Below are 14,702 nucleotides of genomic sequence, written 5' to 3' on the forward strand. Positions count from 1 at the left end.
GCTGGTAAAGCACCACGGCCCAGACAATCCTGCCACCTCCCTCTCCAGTTTGGCCGTGCAAGTTCTCACAGGAGAACACCCCTGAACTAGGTTAGAGCCCAGAGCTTTGCTCTGAGTCACTGATTTTGCCACATGCAGGGACCTTCTTCTCACTCAAGCCTGCAGCATTTCATACCTCTGGAGAGTTTTTATCCATGTCTGTCAAATCCTTTGAAAGAACAGAAAGGGCAACATCTTTCTGCAGATGCCACAGCGTGGTCGAGTAGATCTCCATGCCTTCTACTCTGTAGTTTTCAATCCTCCTCACTTCTGAAAATATTCTCTCAGCCTAAGAACAGAAATGAGAATTAAACCAAAGTTCCACCCCCCAGAGCAGAGCACACAGGTCACGGTTAGAAGTCTCACACATCCACACTGAGCATCCTCCTTGCTCTGCGAGTGTGCTACGCAGAGCTGCAGGTCCCACAACTTCCCCTTTCAGCCAAGGAAGCAACTAAGCCCCAGTATAGTTATGGCAGCAGAGGGGCAGCCAGCCCTCCCTACTGCTGGCTCAGAGAACATTACTGGTTACCACAGCGCACCAGGGGGACAAAGAGTTATCTGCAAAATCAGAAAAAGCGTGGGGTACTTTCACAGGCCAGCCAGGACTACCAGCCACTCTAACGGAGGACAGGTATCGCGTTCACACCGAGTGCTGCACCCCTCCGGGTACAAGGCAAGAGGCACCAGGACAGTCCCTGCAGTAAACACAGCTGACGCAGGGACGGGGCACAAATAAGCACGTGACAACTCATGTATGGGCTTTGCTTTTGTTCGAGACAGCTATGCTTCTTATCAAGAGTTGATGGTCTCTGATGCAGACACCTCCTTCCAGATTACACCTCTCAAAGCAGCAGCTTCCCAGTTCCAGGAACCCCGCAGGGTCTGCTGCCTCAGCTTTCAAAGTGCGCCATTAGGAAGCACAACGTGCTCCATCGCTGCTCAGACTGTGCGTAAAACAGCTTCTTGTGTGGGAAAGCTCTACCCAAAATGATCTTGGTTTTCTCCTCGATCGGGTAGTTTGAAGAATTGGTACCTGACACAGAATGGCTGAACAGCTACAAGGTGTAAAGCACACAGGAGCTTTTCAAGACAGAGTGACTTACACCAGATCAAAATCTATTCCAGGTGTCACTGGTATGTTTATACAGTTATCTCAAGCGTAAACTCCCCAGGTTTTGTGCAAAGCTGCACAAAACAAGTGAGAAGAGGAAGAACCAATGGCCACGGTTCCTACCTGCATGTATTCTGCAAGCTCGAAGTATGCTCTCCCGATTTGGCACAGCACCCAGCCAGTGTTGTAGTGGTGGGACGGTAAATGGCTTAAAATATTTATCGCTTCTTTGCAGTTGTATGAGCACAAGGCTAAGTACCCCTTCCCCATGTCACGGAGAAGGCTCATCAAACCTTCTAGGAGAAAAATACAATAAATAAACGTGGAAAGAGAAACAGCTGAGACTTATTTACTTGAAACTGCTAATGCTGGGAGCTCTTCATCGTGGCAGGCATTGCTCCCGAGTTTGCTTAGGAAAATCTTTCAGGAGTTCCCAAACACAGGCTTATGCACTCTTAACTCAGCCATGAGATACTAAACATCAGCCTCGGTAATGGCACTGAGCTTTTAACTCCTGCTTAAGGCAGCCACAGAACCCCAGGAGCAGAGACATGCTGGAGCTCAGGGCCACTGGAGTTTTGCTTTTCAGCAGCTATTCAAACATTTTGTTCGGTCTGAGCAGAGTTTCCATGTCTGGTATCCATGGATACACCTTCACGCTGCCTGGAAACATTATTGAGCCCAAAGAGGAATTCGGCAGTTTGTCTGGGATTTTCTGACACCCTGAACAAAGCCTTGTTTAAAAACAAACGAGAAGGCAGGAGAGACGACAGAAACACGGCTCAGAGGGAAGGGGACTGGGTTACTCATAGCTCCTTCGAAGCAGTTTCCAAGGATCTTGCCCGAAAATACTTCAATCATTAATAAGGACCAGAGCTTGCAAGATTTATCTGCTGATAACTAGCCACTTTTTACTATTTCACACATTAGGTTATCTACAAGATCCTGAATTCGATGTCTTTATAGTTACGAAGGGATAGCTGCAGGCTGACTGAAACAAGAAACAAACACTGGAGCAAAACGTTTTTTTCATTCAACCTTAAAATACAGATTTACGAAGTTTTACTCTACTGCAGTCCAATAGTGTTCGAACAGACCTGCTGCTGCCTTCTGTAGCGTGAAAGCCTGGATCTGTGGTGTAACAGTAGAAATTTTCCCTTCTGAAATGATGGAAGAATCCAGTTTGGTAATTTCCAAACTGTCATTTAAGTTTGGCTGAGTTATTCCTCCCTTATTTGTTTTACTTTTTGTTTTTCTGTTTGGAATCTTAGGTGGAAACTTCATTTTTAGTTTTTTGCTATTTTCCTGCAAGTAAGAACAGTTAAGAGTTACAGATGTAAAAGCCTTTTAATCTCAGGTACCTAAACATAAAAGCGAAATGCGCAAAGTTTTATTTATGCCTCTTTGCAGCCCCAACAACACCCAGCCGTTGGACTTTTAAGTACACAGACACTCAGCAACTTGTGGCTGGGTTTAGCCATTCACTTTTAAACAGCAAACGTTTGCATCACTAACTGCTGCCCACGGGTATTCGCACTTCGGCTGTTCCCAGAGCACATCGAGTCTGCACAACCCAGGGAGTCCGTTACCTTTGTGGTGGAGCTATCGCTAGTAAACAGGCGGGAGCTTCTTCGAGGCAGCGCGTTCGGTGGAGCAGCAATCGTTGGGCTCAGTACCTGAGGTGTTGTACTGAAAACAAATGGCACAAAGTTTTTCACCCCATTTTTAATAAAACCAGCTTTTCTCTGTTTTAAACCGAAATGCTCAAGTACTATAGCACAGGCATTCCCATCGTGAGGGAAGAAAAAAATAACTCTACCTGTTGCACGTCAAGAACTTGAGCAGAATTTCCTTCCAGCTATTTGTTCATCTACTGAGGAAAGGGTCTAACTGCAAAGGAGGTTTAAAGCAAACAGACCAACCACCACGCACATGCTTCCTCCTTGTCCACTGAAGTTGTTTTACCTAACGGAACAAACGACACGCTTCTTCCTCATCCACAGAGGAATTCTGCAGTGTCCTGGTTTGAGTTAGAAGAGCCAAATTCCTTCAAGAAAGAAGATGCAAAAGGTAATACCAAGGTGATTTGTTTTGTCCCCTACCTTGTCTGTGGGCCAGAGCTCTGTGTTTGTGCAACAAGAATTGGAGTGACTTCCCGGCTATTTCCGCTCTGTGAGAAGACAGATTTTGTTCCAGCTTGGCTTATCCTGCTGACCGTCTGCATGACACAAAGTTTCTGCAGGTTTGTTATTATGTCACTAGGAAGTCTCAACCTCTGCTACATCAAACCAAATCCATTCTGCCTATCGAAGGCTGCACAAAGGAAGATAAATACTAATTTCTTCAATAAAGGGTGAGCGCTCTCCTCCAAGGAGGGCCCATCAAAAGCTCTTCTCTTTCTACCTGTTAAAATGCCAGTAACACCGAATTTACCAACTTTATGCACATTATTTTTAAAGATAGACAATCTCCATCTAGTGGCCAGAAACTACATGTTAAGACGTTTGTGCAGGAATAAAAGATGTCATATTAAAGTGCCTTCTCCACAGAAAGTTGTACAAAAAAATAAACCACCACAGAGAGAGAAAGGTTTTTTAATCATATCACAACCCAGAAGTTGGTCACCATCCACCCCTGCCGGAGGTGCTCGCTGTACTGCCCTGCGCAGCGTCCCTGTTCACAGCAGAAATTGGTATTTCACAGATTAAATCACTCCTGCACGAGCCTTTGGAGCAGACACAGAAACAGGCGGCTTCATCACAAAGGGACCTGCATTATGCAGTGCAGTGTAAGAGATACCCGCGGTCACCTTAACAGAGAGCAGCGCTGCGTGTGCACACGCGTTTTCTGGACCTTTTATTTGCCGCTGGTTACCAGCACGTTAACATGACTCAGCACCACCACATTGTCTCGTACCTTCACACATCTCCAGAGAGCTAAATCGTGCCTTCAATGCCTACCCTGGCACAGCTGACGTGGGGGAACTCAGAGCTGTGGTGACTGATCTGGGACCTAAGGGACAAGTTTGGGTAGAAATCTGCTGGCTGGTGCGTACAGCACCTACAGAGGATCCAGATAGGACCCCCCCTCCCTGCCTTTCTGCCCGCTCCAGGGACATTCAGCTTGGCGGTGGCTGTTGGAAGAAACGTCCTTTAAGACACCAGAAAGGGGCAAGTGGGATCAATGGCAGCACCAGTTTATGCATGATGCGACTTCTAGTGCCCTGTCCTTCCCTCTCAGCGTCTTTGTTGCCAGAGGACAGCTCGGGCAGCCAGCAGCACACTTGCCCACTCAGAGAGGAAGCCTTTGGATTCATCCTCATGTTTCATTCATTTACATAAGGGTTTCCTAGGAGACTGCCTCCATTAAGTCACGCACATCCTAGCCACAGCTACTCAACCTCTAACTGGGTGATCTGAAGAGCAGAAGTGAAACTGGCCAAGTAATTATTGGCATTGGACACAGCACACCAGAATCCTAAGCTGTTCATTAAAAAGTATTAAATATTTGTGTTTAGGCAGTAGCACAGATGCATCTGGGCAGAAAAAAACCCCACACGGATGGATCAACAGCATTTACACCTCGGTACTGCTGTGCTGACCCAGCAGAGCTACGACAAAGCAGCCAATATGAGTTGACTCCCCACAGCTTTTCACCCATCATGCAGTACGCGCGTGAGATCAAAGGCCAGTGAGGACTACACTGCAGATCATCCAAAGGAAAAAGAAAAACCACATTCTGTTCACTGGCTTTTAGCCTTTGAGGTCCTGGGCCAGGGAGAAGACCACCACAGTTCTGAGCAGCTCCCAAGTCTCACTTGCAGAAGGCACAGTGAGCTGAGCACAACCCAGTTCTCCAGAGCATCAAACAGGGAAATTCAAGTTCTGCTTTCTGAGGAATTCAACACCATCACCTGCAGTGAGTTTCTCCTTTAAAGAGCTGGCCACCGATAAAACACTGATGTCCCTCATGCAACATCTAGATTTACTAAAAATACAGGGAAAGAATGTTTTTAGAAAGGAACAAATAGTTCCTTCAATTGCCACCAACATTCCACCTCTCATTTATCACTATGGCAACTATGGCAGTTTCCTACAGAGTCAAAAAAGACAATTTTTAGTTTCCTCCACACAGACTTAGCCAAGTGAAACAGCACCATCCTACCAGCCTGCTCCCCCCAGACCACCAGCAGTTTTTGGCTGGGCTGTAAACTAGAATTCAAGACCTGCCTGCAAGAAAGCAGGAGCTGTAGCTCACTTGCATCTTCCAGGATTCTCTGAAGTCATCCCTGAAAATACATTAGCTACAAAAAACCTCCAAGTTTGGCTGTCAGACTCCACTTTGGACACTGAAAAGCTACAAGTCCTTTACAGCAGGTGGACAGAAGATGCAGCACCTTCCTCCGGCTGCCTCTACCCCCCCAGCCAGAGAGCCTGCCCTTGTCCGGGCAGTTCAGTGGGGAAAGAAGGGCTTGTTTTAATTGCAAATATGAGACTATCGCTTATTATAAGAGCTGAGAAAACACAAATCTGTTTTGCTAGCCAAAGGAAGTGACACGATAAAATATTTACAACACAGTCGTCTTCACTTGCAATATGGTGTATTTTTTTCTTGCCGCCTCATTTGCTTTGCAGAAAAGATGATTTTCAAAATAAAATAGCAAATTATTGAGGCTTTAACAGTTGTTTCAGTGTAACAGACTGTACAATGCATTTGATTTTAACTAACACTTCAGAAAAGTCTAAAAAGTTTTGTCAGTAAAAAGATCTGACCAGTTGCAGTTAAATTAAAAATAAACTGCTCCCTCTACCCCAACAGCCTATGAACATACACAAGCTGGTGAACAACATTTTATTCTGCTGCATTAAATAATTGGTAATAAGAGGTGGGGGTGAGGGGCTGTGTTTGGAGTTTTGTTTGGTTTGGGGTCTTTGTGTTTTGGTTTTGTTTGGGATTTTTCCACTCCCTCCCCCTCCGCCCCAACTTTCGACTAGAGGACACTGCAACCAGTTCCACACTCACAGTGCGTCTCAAAACAAATGCTGTAAGCAAGCAGTGGATAAGTTGGGTTCTCCCCAGGGTTTGTAGCTCCAGTTTGGACTCTATAGCACACCGCAACATCAAACTTGCGGGACAGCAACCACACTCCAGAACACAAGATACCTTCTTCGACGGGGCTCCTGTGGATGGCACATCAATCACGGCAGAAGAGTTTGTGTAGTTTTGTAAATACGATCCATCTCCAGGGCTTGGGGTTTCTAGCGGCAAAATTCCAAAGCTGAGAACAAAACGAAGGGGAAAGGTCAAGGACAGCCCATGAGAGCTGGCCTGGTTCTGTGGTTCAAACAGAGACCCAGGTGATCAGTCGTATGTCAGCTCTACCTCACCGATTGATGTAATATCTCACTACCTCTAAAAGACGCTTTACTAGAAGAGATTCTTATGTCTGCAATAAAGCCACAGCACCTCCTTTGCCTGCGTAGTAACTAGAAACATGGACCATCCAAGCATTAAGCTTGTAACGTAACGCTGGTTAAATGAGGCGGCCCACAGGACAGGGCACAGACCTGCATCTCTTTAGGAGCGAGCTATTCAAGGGATGCGTGTAAGAGTTCGAGAGCAGAGCATACTCCTTTAACGACATTTTCATGCGAACGCCTCGATAAGCAGTATACTGAATCAAGAACTCCTCTCTCCTAACCAAAAATCCCAACTGCTCGTTTAAAGAGCAGACGAGATGAACACTAGGACCAAGAGCAGTTACTGCGGCGGTTTAGCTTTCGCCTCTGCAGCACTGCAACACACTATGAACACGTGTGTTGGCGGTGGAGCACACTGTGCCCGTATCAACCCAAACAGGTCAAAGAGCGCAGCTGTAGACAGAGACTGTCTGCCTCAAGGACTTACCTTGGAGTTAGTGGGCTCAAAGCCGCAGGTCCCCCCAGTAAACTCCGCCCGGTTTTTGGTTTATTTTGAGCCTGTTTAGACAATATGGCAGTTCCTGACCCGAGAGGGACAGCATCCGGGGAGATCACAGACGAGTCAATGTAAGACATAGAAGAATCCGTGTTCAAGGAGGAGTATTTTGAATTGGAGGATTCTAGGTTGATTCTGTTCAACTCCTGAAAAATGGAAGGCAGCTCTTAGACACCCACACGGTGCACTTTCTAATCAGCGTTTTTCAGTTAAGCTGGAAAGACTGCTCTAAACGCGAGGATTTCAGCAAAACTCACAATGGTGTCTTGCGGCGTCTCCATCAGGACAGTCTCGGGCTGCCTGTGGGATATGTTGTGATTTGACACCAACGTTGTGCAGGTGTTGGGCAGACAGCTGCTGAAGTTCTGCAGAGATGTGAGCTTAAATGTTTGGTCAGGGTCTGGTTTTTCACCTGTAAGATTGGAAGGAGATTTAAATAGTTGTTCCTGAGTCTATATGCTGAATTTTCCGCCTGAAACAAGGACAGGGACACAGGATTTTAGAAGGGGTGAGTTCTTATTTCATTGCTTTAAAATCTCTTACTCTAAATCAGAAGTGTTCTTCTGCTACAAAACCCTGGACAATTAAAAATACACCTGCTTTAAGATATTCTCAGAAGCAGAGTTTAAGAGTCTAACTGTAGGCTGGGAAACATACAGATGGATAAATCTAAAGTGTATAAGCAGCGAAAATGGAATAAAACAAAACAAAAAGCTTTTGCAAGTGTTTAAATGTTTTAAATGCATTACTGCTCACAAAACCACTCCCAGAGAGCTCTGCTGGCACTTTCCATAGTAGCTCTGGACAAGGAATAAAATAAACTTTCCCACATGGCTATGGCACATCGGAAAGCCTGACATAATGAGAAACGTAGCAACCACCTTCACCACTAAGACAGTGCTGCAGACTTACCGATTTCACAGAGCGATTCGAAAGGGGACCAGAGGAAAGGGTTTAAACTAAGGCTCTTTTGGTAACATTCCGATCCTTTGGCAAGCCGGTCTGTCTTGCTGCAAAAAAGAACGTTAACGGTTTATAGGGAAATTCAAGAACAGCACTTTTGTTCAAGACAGCTTTCCAGAATAGGAGTCGAAACCCAAATACAGGTTGAGAGGCACAGCGACATCCCTCATTTTTCAAGCCACAGAGTAAAACCAATAGTTATAGATGAGAGTTACTCAGACACAGTCCTCCAGAGTTACAGAAGGACCAGCACAGCTTGAGAAGTTTTGTTCTTTGCAAACAGCCACCTGACTGTGAGCCTTCCAGCCACGTGATGTATCTCTGGATAATATTTTTGCACATAATTTAGGGGCTAAACTGAACATCTAAGTATCTGGCTACACAGATTTTTTGGGGACGGGTAGACTAGGGAAGAATCCAAGAACCCCACTATTCCTATTCAATCTGTTCACGTTTACCGAAACCCTTCTTGTACCTAATGAAAAGCAAAACACCGGAATTTGCAGAGTTATTCTGACTGGCACCCTCAGAACTTCCACTAGCGGGTTATAGCTACACATCTGTAAAGCAGAGACAGAAAAATCAAACTGGCAACACTGAGGAACAGGCCTCGGGAGTTCCTCTTACGGAGGAATACAGAATCACAGAATCACTGTGGTTGGAAGAGACCTTTAAGATCGAGGGCAAACAAAGCCAAAGGTATTTAAAAAAAAACGCAGGCTCTTGGATTCCATGCTTAACCACCTGGAAAAGAAGAACTTGTGTTTTCAGTCAGTCAGAAGCTCTGGGACAAAGACAAATCACTCCTGCGTTCAAGTCAATAGCTTCCTCAATTATTGCCCTGTACCTATCACACCCCAAAACTGCACCCAGACAGGGGTACCCTGCAGTGACTAAAAACTGGACTAAATTGGACTAAAATTGGGCTTGATCAAATAAAGAATCCCCAGCTTTATCAGACAAGATAAAAACCAACATTACCAGTAGACATGGCCCAGTAAGGAGAGTGTAAAGCATGCAGAGTCACCAAACTCCATAACAATGTCATCATGGCTTTTCTGTTTGTTCAACACTCCACCAGATAAGATCTGCTCTCCTTCTGCAAGCCTTTTTAAAAAACAAGAGGTTTAAAGGGGTTACAAGGCTCACAGTACTGGCAGTCCAGTGTGTTCACCCTGCTGCAAACAAAAACAGAAATCCACTGTCAGTGTTCACAGGTTTCAAACCACACACAAACCAGTTCCTGCAAGTGAAATTCGGGTAAGTGGTGGGTTCCTCTAGCACCACCAGCTACGCAGCACTCTGCCGCCCGACGGGAAGAAAAACAAAAGAGACCCCAAACCTCGCAGCACTCCAAAGTCAGGGACACATGATACAACACAGCTTCTCCCAAGCGACTCATCTGAGGCGGAACACTAAACAGAGGGCAGGAAAGTCTTCCTGACTCTTCATTTCTGAAGGTACTTTACCTAGTAACGAGCCAAGACAACGCTTAGCTTGGCTGTTTCCCAACTAAGAAATACAATCTGGAAGGCTCCACGCACTCAGTTAAGATCCGGTGCTGGGATACAGCACAGATTCGGATGTTAATGCCTTGCCTTCTTGCAAGAGGGGCTCAAACGGAGACCAAAGGCTCCGTCTGTGTGTACTACACCAGCAGCGAGCACGTGCGCTCGCAGGGAATGGGCCACTCACTGCTAGGCTTGGAAATGGCTTTATACAACTTGTGGGGATGGGGGGCATTCAAGACTGACACCTGCGCGGACAGATCACTTCTTCCTTGACACTATACTTCAGGTAGGTGCTTCTCTCAGTACAGACCATTCCCACAGGCAAAGAAGGTCCCTGGGTATAAAAGAGCTCATATAACAGCAACAACAATGACCGTTAAATTTAATGGATCCTAATGAAAACATTTAAGAGCTCCCACCCATCTGACTGAAATCAGCTCTGAAGCTGAGATACTACAGGCACACACCACACTTTGTAAACGCAAGGGAGGGAACGATCAGCTTCAAATTTACTCCACTGGGATCTTCCCAAGTATTAACGTGATCTCCCTTTCAGTGGAAGATGCAAGGAACCCTCCCTCCCAATAGCTCCAGAAGGGTTAAAAGAGTGTCAAAAGAGACAAGTCCAGAATCCTTGCTCCTCTAAAGACGTCAAAGGACTCTCCTACTAAAGAGAATCAAAGACTAAGGAGCTTCCCCAGTGCCTCTGCAGCCCCCGAATTTTGGTTACAAGTTGTGAGCAGGATTGTGAATCCTGCAAAATAACTGCATCATACTGTGTGAAATTCCAACCATCACGTTACCTATTGTAAAGAAATCAAACTCCTTTTTGTCATTAAGAGAGGGCCACTCAAAAAACCCAGCCAGAAAAGCCACAACACAAAACAAGAGAGACATTTAAGCTTCTGTGAAGAACCCCCACAGCATTTAAATTTTTTTGAAGGGAAGCTTTGGACTTTCTTGGTGTCTCACTCTCTTCATTCTGCACCTCAGCCAGACATTGTTTCCTGTATTTGAGCCGAAAGGCCTACAAAGCGAAACACCCTCATTAACAACCTCACAGGGAATACGGGCCTGTAGCTTGAGCAATTTCATTACATACTCCCGCTGTTAAGACTCCAGAAAACCAACAAGATACCTTGACACTACCACCTCCCTGTCGAGGTTCATTTTGACCTTGAATATGGTGTTCTGGGATGTGGATTCAAGGAGGGTCTGTTGGGGGTTTTCACAACCAGATTCCTGGCTGCCATCTCTTCCCTTGAGTCATCTCAGCAAGCAGTGTTTTCTCCCCCTACACAGCCTGACAACTTCCTAAGTTATTCAGTACCTTTTGGAGGTTTCTGCAATAGGGGGTGACATTTGTTAGCCCCATATCCGAAAGCAAAATGAACTTACAATCTTTAGAGCCGAAGGACCACTGAGTTCCTAATCTATGCAATAAAAAAAGCTACAAAGCACGTGTAACCCTGGAAGGATTTACTTACTTGCTGAGGTCCACACAACATTTTGCGAGCAGATATTTGCATTGCGGGGTAGTACAGCTGTGTCCCTTTAGGAGCCTGTACGCTTTATAGGCCTTTCCTGAGCGGTAGTAACACGTTGCCAGTAAGAACAGCGCTTCTTCTGAGTGTACTGAAAAATAAATACAACAAGCCGTTGGCTCTTTACCATTTTGATGCAAGGAACTTTGGTGCAGGGAGTAAAAGCCAGCTAGGAGCAAGATACGAGAAAACAAGTATTGATTTTAGAGAAATTCATCCCCGAACGAAGCGTACGTCTTGGTTGGTCGGTGTATACCAAACCTCCACTGGCCATTTTCTTGTACAGTCAGTCCAGCTCTAAACACCTACTGCTGTAAGGGAACTTTGATCCTTGTGGCTCCCCAGTCCAAGTGATTAGCCAGCTTATTGTTAAAATAACAGCAAGACAAGCAAAGCAAAGCAGTCCTTCCCCGAGCACGGCCACACCAAGGCTTGGCTCAGCGCTATCACCCTGCCAGCAGCACTTTGCATGACCTTAAGCAGCGCATAAACGCTGGCTCTTAGGAAGAGCTTTCAGAAAGCAGCTCCGTTTCAGCCTGACTAGCCTAATTAACAGTCTTAATCCCAATTTCAAGTGGTCTTTTCCTGTGTGCGATTTTACTTGTGTTATTTTTCTAAAGCACTTGAAGCTGTACTTCACGTGACTTCATGGAGCAGATTTTCCAGTTTTAATGACTCTTCAAGTCAGTTCATTACCAGTCACCTCTACCCAAACATTGTCTTGTCCTTTTTGCTGCCTACACTCATTATCTCATTGTGAGCTTGGTTTAACGTCACCATTCAAACCCTTCATTTAATGTTAGGAAGTAGCCACAGGGACAAGCTGTCCTGCAGATCCTCTTCCCAAGGTGAGTCCCCACAAGTTTCAGTTCTGAATGAAGCGGTCAAGCTTCAGGAAAAAAATCATCTCCATCTAAACAGAGATCAAGACACAAGCATTTCTCTATGGCAGAAACTGGAAGTATTTAGATTTTTCTTCCACAGCAGAGATTAATTACGTACCGCCCTGAGAACGTTCTATTTGAAGGGCTTGACTTGGCAGCCAGCTTTGAGACTGAGGTCAGACTTGCTGATTTCACTTGTGATTACGGCATAAAGGACAGAGCGCTAATCCCCGAAATACCATTAAAACCTCACTGTAAGATTATCAGCTGAAACTTTCAACGCCAGAGAATGCACTTCTGTGAGGCAACGGTGAGCCCTACCGTGCTGAGGGTTAACCTCGAGGTTTTGTGAAGTATCACCCTCCTGCAATGACGTACTGTAAATCAAAGAAACACTGTCTCTAAAGGCAAGCTACTGCCATCCCCAAACAATTTGGAAAACCACATTACTTTATACTTCTCAGAACACGCCGCCACGCAAACGGAATTCAGCATTAAAAGCAACAATTCTGATATTTGTTCATCTGCCCACATGGAACTCTTCAGAAATATCACTGTACAAAAGCCTCTTTGGGCAACCTGCTCAAATCTTGCTTGGAAACTGAAGACCCAAAGAGAGGACTTTTTATTAGCCTTATCCTAAAACCACCAGGAGATCTTTTCAAAAATTAAATCAATTCTTTTATCCGCTAATTTAATACAATTCACGAGTCCTGGGAAGGTACCAAGCCACAGACATCCCCACAAGGGCAGTAACTGCAGGTGGACTGAAAAGGGCTTCTTTTCAGGTACAATCTCAACCGCCAGTACAGAGTCACTGCGTTCAAGGGCAGCAGCTTCTACTCTGCAGCGTTACTACTTATTTTATCCAGAAGCCAGGTATTTTGTTAGCAGTTAATTGCTTGAACTAAGTGCACGCTGTTCTCTCAGCACTGCTGGCCACTGCAAAGGGCTGTTTGAAGTGCTCTCGCAGAGCATTATTCTGCAAACACAGCGCCAGTAGCGGGTCATATATTTTTCTCTTGGCTGCTGCAAAAAGTGTATTCTCTTCATTTCTACATCCTTGGCAATTACCTTCAATCTAGCATTTCCCCACGTGCTGTGTTCAGGGCAGACGTGTCACCCTAAAACACCATTTCCTTTACGCACACCTAGATTTTAAGGTCCCATAAATCTCTACACAATGCCTCTCATTTAAGCAGCAGATGGAAGATCCCAGAGTTCACGGATAACCTTGAAATGGTGAAAAAGTTTTTATTTCTCAAAAATTATGTTTGTGTTTCCACTGTTATGAAGTGCATTGTGGCCATGTCAGGCAAAACATTTAACTCCAAAATATATGAAGTAGGTTACACAGTTTAATTCACATTGTAAGCTCATGTTCTTTAACATAAGAAATTACATTATGCTTGTATCTTAGCTTTAGTGTTAGTTGTTTTTTTTTCCTGTTAGTGATAAGGGGACAATACCTTTCAAAACAGAGAAAAGCTGAACACCAGTATTGAAGAGAAAGAAGTAGGAGAACAAGCGAATCTGAGGTCATGGAAGAAAGGTTCAGGAAGAAGAAAGCGGTCTTTGAAAGACCCAGGAAAAGCATGGATGTGTGTTCCTGCTGCCTGCTCCGTACCCAAGACATCCTCGATCTGACCCCATGACAACAAAGTACCAGTTAACAGGAACTGAACAAGCGAGACCTATTCCCCGTGTTCCGGTTGCCTCTGCCTCAGTCTCACCACGCTGCCCTCTCATCACAAGATCACCTCTTTCAGCCAACACACCAGCTCTGACCAGGAGCATTAGCTTTTGGAATCGAGACAATTGTAGAATCTGTGTACTGCTTCTATCCTCAAGTGCCCTTGGAAGACATGCAGTGCTTCGGGTTATTAGAAAACCTCTCTCCCAGTCGATACCAAACAACAGATTGCTGCAAATGTTGTCCTTAAACACACAACTCTGAGTTTAATTGTCTTAAGGGGGGGGGTTACTGTAGAATAACATTGCTGCTGTTCCATGATTCGATTTCCCAACCTAATTACGAGGCATTCTTCCCCTCTCCCCGAGCAGAAAGTTAAACTTCATTCTCACAACACCACGAGGAAAACCAAGCAGGACCAGGGGCTCAAAAATCCTAAATCAAAATTGAAAAAGGCATCAACTTTGTATTTGCAAAGTACTTGCCTTCTGCGTATAATCTTTCCGCAAGGAACACTGCATCGCGGTAAGCGTAGTGGTTGAGCGCTTGCCATATAGCAGCCTGCAAGACAAGAAAGGAAATGCAATTTAGACAGAAGTTTTAAAAACACAAAACTCACCAGCTCTTACTGTTGAAAGGCGAAGTTCAATTTTGTTTTACTGGAGGCACAAGAACGAAGGAGGATAAACATGCAGGCCAGGTTTCAGTTGTTTCGGCTGTGAGTACGGAGACTGAACAAAAGCCCACAAACTCGGCACTGAAGTCACGAACCAATCTCAGACTGTTGCTCACCAGTTACCATAACACAGCCCTCTGCGAACCTCAGCTGACGTGCACTGAAATAACAGGAGTGCCTCTGCTCGTTCCGGAGCTTCAGCCTGCTGCGTAACTGAGCACAAATTACTGCAATTACCAAACAGTAACGCATGAAGTAAATGTAAGAACAAAAAAACCCACTCCACAGCTGGTTACCAGAGT

The 14,702-nt window shown here is 45.2% G+C and overlaps 1 protein-coding gene across 1 annotated transcript in view; it reads right to left on the reverse strand.

Moving 5' to 3' along the window:
- The window catches only part of CDC27 (cell division cycle 27), a 21,042-nt gene extending 6,765 nt beyond the window's left edge, over positions 1 to 14,277 (reverse strand). Inside the window, exons 1-11 of the mRNA XM_010139516.1 lie at positions 14,210 to 14,277; positions 9,074 to 9,199; positions 8,042 to 8,139; positions 7,387 to 7,541; positions 7,061 to 7,275; positions 6,317 to 6,431; positions 3,256 to 3,371; positions 2,743 to 2,842; positions 2,251 to 2,458; positions 1,277 to 1,449; positions 176 to 328 (exon numbers count right to left, since the gene is read on the reverse strand). Of these exons, the coding sequence (XP_010137818.1) occupies positions 176 to 328; positions 1,277 to 1,449; positions 2,251 to 2,458; positions 2,743 to 2,842; positions 3,256 to 3,371; positions 6,317 to 6,431; positions 7,061 to 7,275; positions 7,387 to 7,541; positions 8,042 to 8,139; positions 9,074 to 9,199; positions 14,210 to 14,277 (1,527 nt within the window). The remainder of the gene's footprint in view (positions 1 to 175; positions 329 to 1,276; positions 1,450 to 2,250; positions 2,459 to 2,742; positions 2,843 to 3,255; positions 3,372 to 6,316; positions 6,432 to 7,060; positions 7,276 to 7,386; positions 7,542 to 8,041; positions 8,140 to 9,073; positions 9,200 to 14,209) is intronic.
- Positions 14,278 to 14,702: the final 425 nt, after the last annotated feature.

This window comes from Buceros rhinoceros, unplaced genomic scaffold, assembly GCF_000710305.1.
Source record: "Buceros rhinoceros silvestris isolate BGI_N320 unplaced genomic scaffold, ASM71030v1 scaffold35747, whole genome shotgun sequence".
NCBI classification, from domain to species: domain Eukaryota; kingdom Metazoa; phylum Chordata; class Aves; order Bucerotiformes; family Bucerotidae; genus Buceros; species Buceros rhinoceros.